Consider the following 10,483-nt stretch of genomic DNA (forward strand, 5'->3'; position numbering starts at 1 on the left):
AGGCAGGACTATTCACAAAGTGCACATCATTCTGTCCTTATTTATAAAAAAAATGCTTTAACGCCGAGACTTTTGTCGAGTACTATCTAGCCCCACCGCTTGCTAGCTCCAGTGTCTCTGCATCGGCAATACATCGATTAACTTCTCATCATTAGCATCTTCTCTGTATGACTGATGCACAGCCACCAGAGAGCGACACTTAGCCGTTAGCTGCCAGCATCCCAGCTGCAAAACTGTGACAGCAACCACACTACATCACCGAAGAAACACTTGGGTACACCAATGATAGGCAAGCACCTAGCTAGCTACTTGTTGCAATTAACCAGGTTTGTACTGAGATGTCCAATGAAGCTATGCAATGAATTTTACACCACAAAACACCATACCGTAAAAAATACTCATGTTGTTAAAAAGTCATTCCGCTTTCTTCTTTCTTCCGTCATACTCTGACTCATAGTTTTACATACAAAACAATTCTTTCCCCCTTTTTGTTGTGGATATCTACAAAGCATGAAAGCATACTTTTCTATTTCAAGCTGTGTGTTGCTGACTACCACAAATATTTTCTGTGATAAACTACCAGCTCTGGCATCCATAAATTTAAGGTTCATCTGTGGTGTCATTTTCTCAGCTAGCAGACTAAATTTCCTAAAATGACCCCATACTTTGTCATACTACCTCAGAGTTTGTGCTGCAATGCATTCACTTCCATTGCCAGATTAGTCTGGTGATGATATATTTCTGTTTGCACAACCCTACAGATATAAAATCATATAATATTTGGGGAATAAAGATTGGTAGAGATAGAAAAAAAAACCAAATTTATTGCAATAGTACAGTATAATATGAAAGCAAAATTTACAGCAGATATGCACTGATCCTTTTTATCATTTTAAACTAACCAGCCTTCAAAAAAAGTTATTCATCTAAGATTGGATTTCAGATATAATTCACCTAAGAATTCACATTACATGTCAAGGCTATTTTCAGTTAACTTCAGCAATGCACTATCACATACACAACAATGGACTACGCACAATACTGTTCAACCTATCTAACAGACGAAGTAGGCATTTCCATGTATTCCTGAGATCTGAGTTATGTGTCATAAGAGTCTGTTTTGACAATCACGACAGAGAACGTAGCAGGGTGTATTTATTGTAGCAGCACGGTGGTAGAGTAAACATGCATGCACCGATTGTACACAACCTTCCCTTGACACCATGTGTCTGTATGTTTGTGGGGACGCCCTGTGGCTAAGCCGTGAGAAAACTTCCAGGAACTCCACAGGAAAGAGACCATAATATGAACAGGAAACAGGGATTTTTGACATGTGTCAGTTAGAGCAGATGTTCAAAGTGTAAATCCGGGGCGGAGATTCTTAAAAGTCAGGGCCGACGTCCTCTTCACAGGGCCCCGAGGTCAGCACAACATTGTCCAGCCCGATCTCTCCTCCAACACCTTTCCCACGCTGAGCTTCAAAGACAATCTGGAAGACATTCATGCATCTTTAGGTTGTGGACTGCAGTAGCGCATGAAGAATATGAGGGTTGTATTTGAAACATACCAGGTACCAGATACAGTTTAACATTTTTGAGAAAGATCAATTATAGCTAGACACATCATTGCTGCATAGACTTATGATACAACATTTACGCCATTCAGCCTCCTTTGGTATTACAGATTTTATTCTTATTAGCAGTAACTGCACTGGTTTGACAACCATCTATTGATAATATGTCTTATAAAGCGAGATAGTGACTCACAGATTCTGGTGCCTCCTCTTTCCAGGCCACCGTGAGGAGCTCCGTCTGCCAGCCCTGGTCTCTGCTCTGGCTCTGCTCCCATACTGCGTAAGCATTGTTATCCAGCAGCACCCTGAGCGTTCCCACTTTATGGCCCACCACACGGTAGTCAAAGTTGAGGCAGAAACTGCCCTGCTGGGCCCGGTCGCTGAGGAGCAACTTCAGCTTGGCTACATCCTCCTGCTCCCCAATGAACCCACTCATGGCCATGTAGTACTCAGCACCTGATTGAGTTTGTAGAACTTATAGGTGAACACATGACACTAGATGAATCTTAAATAACTTGTGAGAAACGTATGAGTAGCTCTGTTACCATCATCATGGTAGGCGACACTCCAGTCTATGTCATCACCCTTGTCTTGGACCCACTCACATGCTCCCTGATCAAAGTTGCAATCCATGATAAACTCTAGAAGGTAAAACAATAGGAGCAAATTAGCAAAGTAGTCACATAATGTAAACAGTCATTATATAACAATGGGACATAAACACATTTTTAATTACCTTCCTGAACTGGTGTTATTTGGATTTTTTTGACTTCTGTGGCCGGGCCGAACACCGATTCAAAGTCCTCTGATACTGCGTTTAGAGATTAAAGGAAAAAAAATCTGTGTGAATTCATGAGATTTCAGTTAAATATACATCCACTTCCCAGTTTATCAGATGCATCTAGCTTCAACTATTGCAACAGTCCTGCAATAAATCCTACTATCATGAAAATTATAATGTTCAGTTTCAACAAAAACTGAAGCTGGGCTTTATTGCAGGACTATTGTATTAGATTGCACTACAGTTACACTCTTACAAAATCTTTTTAAATCTCTTAGATGTTGCTAAATGTTGTTGATAAAAATGACAAAGAACATTTTGTCTATGAATTCCTCTAAAAGTATGTGATCTTAAAAAAATCCAAATTATGCCGCAAAGAGATTTTCCAAGATGAAACATAAGCCAGAAAGGGCTTTTTAACCAACAGGTGTAGACCTGCCCTGCTGTCAATCATGTCTTCAGATGGATCTACAACTTTAGGATACATCCCCCTGAGTGGGCTAGTGTTAGAGAGGTCTCCAGTGTTGATGACAGACTTCCTTACTAGGAGTCAAGTCTGTTTGCACAACAGCTGTTTTGGGGAAAACATAATAAAAGGCTTGGAGGCTTCTTAACCCCCCCCTCCCCTCCTGCCCTCCTTCCAGGAGATGGGAAGCGGGCCCGGGATGAGTTGTATCCCTGGGCTCTCACATGCCGACAGAGTAAAATTCCTCCCCGGAGGTGATGGATGTCTTGGGGCCTGTCTCCTCTTGCTATCTGAGTTTTGACACAGACTCGGGTGTTTCCATAAAGATCGAGATTAGTGGTGAAAGGCAACTTCATTTATGATGACATGTTCCAGAAGCCACATATCTCATAATCATTAGATTGATCTTTTTAATTTTTTTATTTGATTTAGACAATGGTTTAATATTATGAAAGAGCTTTTATAAATGTCATAATGCTTGGAGTTCTCGCTTCGTGGAAATAATCATCATCACTGGGACATCTCTGATCGGATTCACTGTGTCTCAACATGTTGTTTGCTTGAAAGAGTCACATTTAAGTGTAAGGAAAACCTTTCAAGAAAAGTGCAGGCCTTTGTGCAGCCTGAGGTCGACACAGGACAAGAAGCAACAGGCCCCTTTTTTCTTTGATCAAGGTCTTAGATCTGACCTCCTAATTTTTTCTTATTTCAGCAGTCTGCTGAGAAATCGATAATTGTATTCAGATGCTGTGTACACACAAGAGCGAAATCGCTGTAAAAAAAATACTGTTTGTTTAGTCTGTGTATGGTTAATACATTGCAGACCACCCAGACTGCCAGAAACAGATTTTCTGCAAAGGAGCCAAAGGAAAGGACGCTTACTGAAAACATCTCCTCTTGGATTGAGCTGGTTGTCTTCCTCTTCCTCCTCCTCCTCCTCTTCTTTAGGAAATTCATCCTCCCGTCTCTCCTCAGTCTGGGTGCCAATGTAGACCTCTCCTTCATAGTCAAACGGTTGCTGGCGGATCTTAGGGGGCGGCGTCGCGACTGGTTCAGGAATAGCATTTTTGATGTCCTCGCCGTCCAGCTTACCTCCCAGAATCCCGGGCCTCACTTGGGAGTCTGGGATGGCTGCAGGCAGGAAGAGGAATCAGATCAGACATGTGGAACCGTAATCATGAGCGGGAGATGCAGTGTTTTACCAGGTTTCGGATGCGTTTGCTGACATGTATTTCGCAGCTGTTGTTCTTGCACTACTCCATGCAGACGAAGCACGACGGCGACATTCATTGCATGTCATCTAAGCGTCTTTATCACATACATTCTGTATAGAAAGGGCCATGCTGAGGATTCCAGGTCTCAAGCTGTGTGTGCTGTGGACGTACAACATTTCCAGCCATGAGCGAGGGAAAGAGTTCAAGGAGGTGTTCTTAAAAGTAGGCAAGAGGAGGGAACGAATGGGGTTGCAGGGCAGGGAGTGAACAGCGGAAGCAGGGTCTTGGATTCCACACAGTCTCACCATTGAGGAAATCATCTGCACTGCCTTTGTCTCCATCCCACGACCTCTGATAAAACGGCTTGACTAAAAAAAAATAAAGGCATCTTCATTTACTCTGAAACCCCTGGCCCCTACTCTCTTGATGTCATTTGGCTGCATGAGGCTTCACCTGCTATTATCTGGACCTGATTCAAAGAGAACAACACAACCTGTCTTTCTCCTTCTTCTTCTTCAGATGGCTGGCTACCATACAATGTCATATATTTACACAGGTGTGTTTTCAATCTGTGGCTCTCTCTTGCTAACATCTGTAAAGAGGAGTGGAGTCTGAAAGCAGGAAACTAGCTTTGGCAGGACTGTTGTTTGCTGACGTTTGAAGCGTCCAAAAGAAATACGTGGCCGTCGAACTGCTCCTGTCCTGTCTGACCGACTACTCTCGATTTGAAATCTATTATTTGACAAGTTTTATTGCATATCAAAAGGCACCCCTGAAGCTAATTAATTTAGAATTCTGTGTAGCAGTACTTGGATCTCACCAGAGCATTCAAAGCCATTGCCCCTGAAGCCAGACTTGCACCTGCACTTGTAGGATCCTCGAGTGTTCAGACAGTCAGCATGGTGGCTGCACTTGTGGGTGCCAGTTGCACACTCATCATGGTCTGGAATTGGAAGAAGCCTATTTGTACCTTTGAGAGCAGAAATGATCACAAATGTGTCCCTGTGATGAACTCGTATACCTTACCTACACAGTCATATTTGCCGTCTACATATTTCAGGTCGTAGCCCTCCTGGCACTTGCAGTAGTAGCTGCCAAAGGTGTTCACACACTGTCTGTTGTATGGGCAGAGATTCTTCCCGGTCACACATTCATCAATATCTGAAGGGAAAGAAAATGGGAACATTAACCTTAAACTCATTAAAACCTTGTTGGTGGGGCACTTCCCTATAAAAGTAAAATATGCACCTCAAGTAAACATTGAGAACCTGAACACGTCACATTGGGAAATAGTGAGAAAATCAGTCCACTATTTTTATTTTTCAGCATGTCTCTTATTCTCACTACCCTGCAGACCATTTTCCTGGTTCGAGTACAACCGTGTGCTTCCTCTCATTCACACGGAGTCGTCAGCAGCTCTTTTTCTTCTGCCAGCAGGGAGCCTCACCAGCTTTGGTGTGCTGAGTGCATTAAGCCGTCCTGGTGATCACAATCCCTCACTGGCTTCCTGCGAGCCATCACTGCTAATTTGTGTTTGATGTAGCAGGAACAGTGCTTCCACTGAGTGGTAACTGAGCGCTTCATATTGTTGTGGATGTAATGAAGTACTCAACACAGGAGGAAATGTGTACAAGAAGGTTTTAAAGCAAGTAAACATCACCATTAGTAATGCTTTTAAACATGATACAGTAAACAGTCCATAGTCTAGTCTCATTTTCATTCAGACATATTCTGTTATTTTGCTTATATTTAGCTACTGATATGCAAGTTTTCACATGTTCCTATTTGTGGTCAGCAACTTCAAGTCTGGGCCTGCAGCCAGAAACTTAGAGGTCTATTGTATCTTGAGCAGACTGAAATATTGCTACTCTATGTTTAGCTCAGGTTCAAGTTTGTACTTGGATTTCTTAAAAGCTACTTTATACTTAAGATGGATACAGTAGATATGCATCTGGCTCATGAGGGTTTGTTATTTGTCTGTTACAATACAGTACATCTGGGAAAAATGTAATTTTTGGTTCATTTTCACAGTGAAAGTGTGCTTCTGCTGTACCTCTGTTGTTGAGTGCATTGGAGACATTTTAATTCTGCTCTAGAACTATTATACTATACTTTCCCCATGTGATCAGTATGTCAGACTGGCTCTGTCAAAGCTCAAGCACTTCTGTGGGAAGAAATATAACTTAATTGCATCCATCTGATCTACAAACCAAGCATGGCAAAGCCACATAATATAATCATTACAGAACTGTTCCACTGCGCAAAAATTCCCTATCCATGAGACGGAGGAAAGCCAAAGTCAATAGTTTTTCACTCTGTGTTCCTTATTTAGATAAGAGCTATTGCTCCATCTGATTTTTCACTCTCCTTGCTGAGGCTTGTCTCTATTCTTTATCATATTTGGCATAGGTTTTCCATGCGTGACACTATAGGCTAAAAGGCATTAAATTATTGTCTACTATATCATCTATTATTGTGCGAGTGCGGTCGCTCACCTACACAAGTCCTCTCATCTTGCCCAAGCTGCAGCCCTGCAGATGGGCAGAGGCAGCGGATCTCCCCCTGAACTTCCTCACAACCATACTGACAGTGAGCAAGAGAGCATGTCCTGGAATCTACATGCATGGACACGAACACACACAAAACACACATTTAGCATATAAATATGCAAACTTGGCAACTTAGATTTTCTTCATGTTTCCACTTAGGACGTGCACAGACAGTAGCGTGACATTACTCACTGGCGCAAGATCCATCGGGCATTACGGTGTAACCGTTGAGGCAGTAGCACTTGTAACTTCCATAGCTGTTCATGCAGCGATGCTCACAGGGACGAGGTTTCAGGCCGCACTCATTCAGATCTAGAAACAAGAGTCACCCTCACTGTTTTACCCGCAACACCATCTTTTCTAAAAGTTTTAGCTGAAATGCTTTTAATTGTAGCACAAGAAAGATTTTCTTGTGGTAAAACCTACCTAAAATTATCTTATAAAGGGAGTTATCAGCTAGTAATTAGATTATCCTGTGTCCAGTCTGACCCATGTTCTCCAGACCCTCTTCACCGACCGCAAACACCCACCTTGATTACACGTCTTGCCGGTGTATCCAGGGAAACACTTGCATTTGTTGGGGCCAACACACTCTCCGTGCTTGCAGCCGTGCTCACACTGAGCTGGTAAAACATTTAACATAGAGAAAATACCACCAGAAATATCAGTGGTTTGAGAATGATGGATTATTTTCAAACCACACATTTTTGGTTACGCAGGGGAGGTTTTTTAATCTGGACTGTCATTTCCTCCACATTTTTCGGTTTAGGAAAATACCTTTCATGAAAAGAATAACAGTTGTTAGGACATTGTGCATTGTGGCAGTGAATTTAGCCTCTCTCTCTCAAAATGTATATTTTGCTCATTCAAAAAGCATTATGTTTAAATTGAAGCTGTCACCTTACAATACATATTATAAACCAGTCTTTGAATCAATCTTACCCTCACACTGTCCTTTGCTGTTTTTCTTCCAGCCATAGCAACACTCCAGTCTCCTGCCATAGCGACACACACCTGCTTGGTTTCCAGTAAGGACTTGTCGGTAGTGCCTTTGTAGAAGAGGAGAGGAGTAAAGGTAAGATGTGTAATTTCCCTGTCTTCGCAAAATTTATAGCCTGCCCTCGTTCATCATGCATCAGATGGCAAATTTGGCCTTGAAGCAAAATCTTATCACAGTAATGACAATAAAACACTAATGACAAGTCACAAATTCAGATTTTCAGTCATCCTTTTCTTCTAATTTTGGTCCCAATGGTAGTTGTGTGGAAAAACCTAAATAAAGTGTCCCCTCTCAGGCTCGCTGAGTGATAAAAGAGGGGCTCCCTGTGGAGCAGCAGCCAGCTGACAGGATGTGGGCTACAGATGGGGAAAAACACACTAATCAGACACTTCCTGCGCTGCACATTGATACCTTATGCACAACCATATGTCCTCCTTCTCTTTACCTTGATCTTCACCTAACTCCAATTTCCGGAGTCAGATTAGAGTCTGCTGTAAAAGTTATTCTCAGTTGCGGGCAGTGGGTCGGCATTGCATTCAAAATAACCTGCAGCACATATAGATTATATTGCACGTGTGTATTTTTAACCTGTAAATTCAATTAAGATGTTAAGGTGCTCTTTGCCATTGACTCAGTGAATGAGGAAATTCCTGTCGGACTGTCAGCCAAATCTGCCTTAAAGCTTTCAGCATCATTATCTCCACTTTTAAACTCTAATATCCCAGATGTTTAGGCATCATAGGGGTAGCATCCTATAAGCAGCCTCGGCTCCAGAGGGACTGGAGGAATCTGAGACTTGATAGAAATCAACCAGAATAGCCCACAGGAGAGGGGCTCCTAAGTGTGACAGGTGCTCTTCATTTACTAACAGTTGCTGTGCCACATTTAGCTGTCACAGTCCTGTGCTGGCAGGGGCAGCAGTCTGCACATACCATCTAAAAACAACAGTTTTCCCAGCAAAGATTATCCAGTGCAAAATAAAGGAGGTTCATGTTACTCATTAAGCTCCTCTTGAAGTAAAAGCATGTGGAGGAACTAGCATATGAAATGGCAGTAATTCCTTTTTTTGGCCACAGGAAGTGGGCCAAATTGTATATTAGCCAATACTGGTTGTGACACTTTTGGTTTATTATTGGAGCCAGCACATTTCAGAGTCACTGCAATGTGATAAAAACTTTATAATCCATAGAAATCTGTCCAACATGATCCTGGAAGGTCTTTTTTAATTCTTGACTGAGTAAATATCTAAGTAAAGTTTACACCTGCTGCAGCTCTCAGGGTAGACACGCACCACATGACATCAAACGCTGCAGTTCATTGACTTACCTATGAGCCTCTGCACTCCCGGAGGAGACGTGGAGCAGGAGAAAAAGAGCAGCGGCAAAGGTGAACGGCTGCATGTCTGGGACCGCGAGCAGCCGGAGAGCTTTGTTTCCCACGGGGCTGACTTTGGTTGAGTTCCGACTACTCCTCCCGGGGGCTTACGCTCATTAAAATGCTTAGACAGGAACGGGTCTTAGTTGCACAAGGCACGCCGGATTTCATGTATTTCCAGAGCACGAAGTCAAGGTTTCCTCCAGGGGGGCAAAAAAAAAAAATCTCTCTTTCACTCTCCTCAATGCTGCACCTCTACTCCTTCAATTTGCTTCCTCTTCTTCCTCTCTGAAATTCCAGTGGTGGGTTGACACTGAAATGACACTGCACGGTGAGGGATAGGTTGTGACTTTTGGAGGTAGGAGTGGGTTTGTAAGAGGGGTGGGGATTATGTTTAGGGGTGCTCCTCTCCTCTCTGAAACCCTATACAAGACCACACGGAAGTCTTCCTGAGGATCACCAGTAGGAAATATCATACTGTTGTACACATATCAAATGCAGTGTAGCCTACTGATCTTATTTTGTGTCTTTTCTGGGATAACTTTAGATGCATTTGTTGCTTGATGGCCTGCCCGCGCTGTCTTTTTTCTAGGCGATAATTGGCTGTATCAGCTAATTGTAGAAGTCAGACATGCGTGGGCCTGTCATTAGCAGCTCCGCTGCTCTTTGATGTCTTTCTCACGGGTAGCACATAAAGCTTTGCTCTGTCACACATGCTAACTCCAAGTTCAGCCATTAAAACTTTAATGAGTTTTCACGCTTTCAAAGTCAGCGCCAACATCTGGTCCTGATCTCCTGTGCCCTTACGTGGACAGGTGATGTTTCTCTGGGAGCTTTAGCATTTAGTTCACTACTTGCTGTTAAAATCCCACGTTTTTGTATGGCAAGAGGTTGTTTTTTGCACTAAATTTCCTTATGGCTTGCCTGTCCTTATTTGGTTTGTCCAAAGACGATCAAAATGATGATTTGAAAACTGCAATGGAAAGAAGCTTTCAGACGAGAAGGAAGTCTGCAGTTAAACACTGTAGTTGAGCTCACCAGTACAAGTCTGTGATTATTTCACCAGGCATGCAGGACTATGTCAGGAAGCAGAAATGTTTCGGCTTGTTAAATGTTTGTAATATCTCATTTTGTTTACACAGCGTGAGATTAAAACAAAATCAGTCTGGGGTCTCCCCATTGTTGCACCCATTTATTGCAGAAATAATACATCTTTGAGTTTGGTGTGGCTCATCAAACACTCCCTAACAGAGCGGGGGGGATACACAACAGCAATTAAGGTAATCTTAAACTCAAATTGGTGAATCCACATGCAGAAATTCCTAAATGCTTTTCCCAAAGGATGCTTGGGGGGTGGACGTTTGGTCGCTGGGAGGCAAGTAGTGGTTGCTACCAATATGCAGCAGTGAGTGGTGGTGTTGGCAGAAAGATGGGGGGGGGGGGGGGGGGGGGCAAATATTCCAGCGGACCCCATGGACAGAGAAAATTAGCATGATGTTTTCAAACATCGACCTCATGTCCTTTTT

General features: G+C 42.8%; 1 protein-coding gene across 2 annotated transcripts; it reads right to left on the reverse strand.

The window, feature by feature from the left end:
* Positions 1-884: 884 nt before the first annotated feature.
* egfl6 (EGF-like-domain, multiple 6) lies at positions 885-9,145 on the reverse strand. Of its 2 annotated transcripts, XM_041951223.1 has the most exons (13): positions 8,910-9,145; positions 7,526-7,632; positions 7,114-7,206; positions 6,776-6,895; positions 6,530-6,649; positions 5,061-5,195; positions 4,855-4,977; positions 4,340-4,402; positions 3,703-3,951; positions 2,310-2,384; positions 2,119-2,214; positions 1,767-2,029; positions 885-1,489 (listed from the first exon to the last, which is right to left on the reverse strand). In XM_041951223.1, exons 1-13 carry the CDS (start codon positions 8,981-8,983, stop codon positions 1,382-1,384), a joined length of 1,626 nt encoding a protein of 541 aa, XP_041807157.1. In that variant the 5' UTR covers positions 8,984-9,145; the 3' UTR covers positions 885-1,381. The 2 variants fall into 2 exon arrangements, with proteins under 2 accessions (XP_041807157.1, XP_041807158.1); XM_041951224.1 differs by lacking the exon at positions 4,340-4,402.
* Positions 9,146-10,483: the final 1,338 nt, after the last annotated feature.

This window comes from Chelmon rostratus, chromosome 13 (genome assembly GCF_017976325.1).
Source record: "Chelmon rostratus isolate fCheRos1 chromosome 13, fCheRos1.pri, whole genome shotgun sequence".
In the NCBI taxonomy this organism is placed as follows: domain Eukaryota; kingdom Metazoa; phylum Chordata; class Actinopteri; order Chaetodontiformes; family Chaetodontidae; genus Chelmon; species Chelmon rostratus.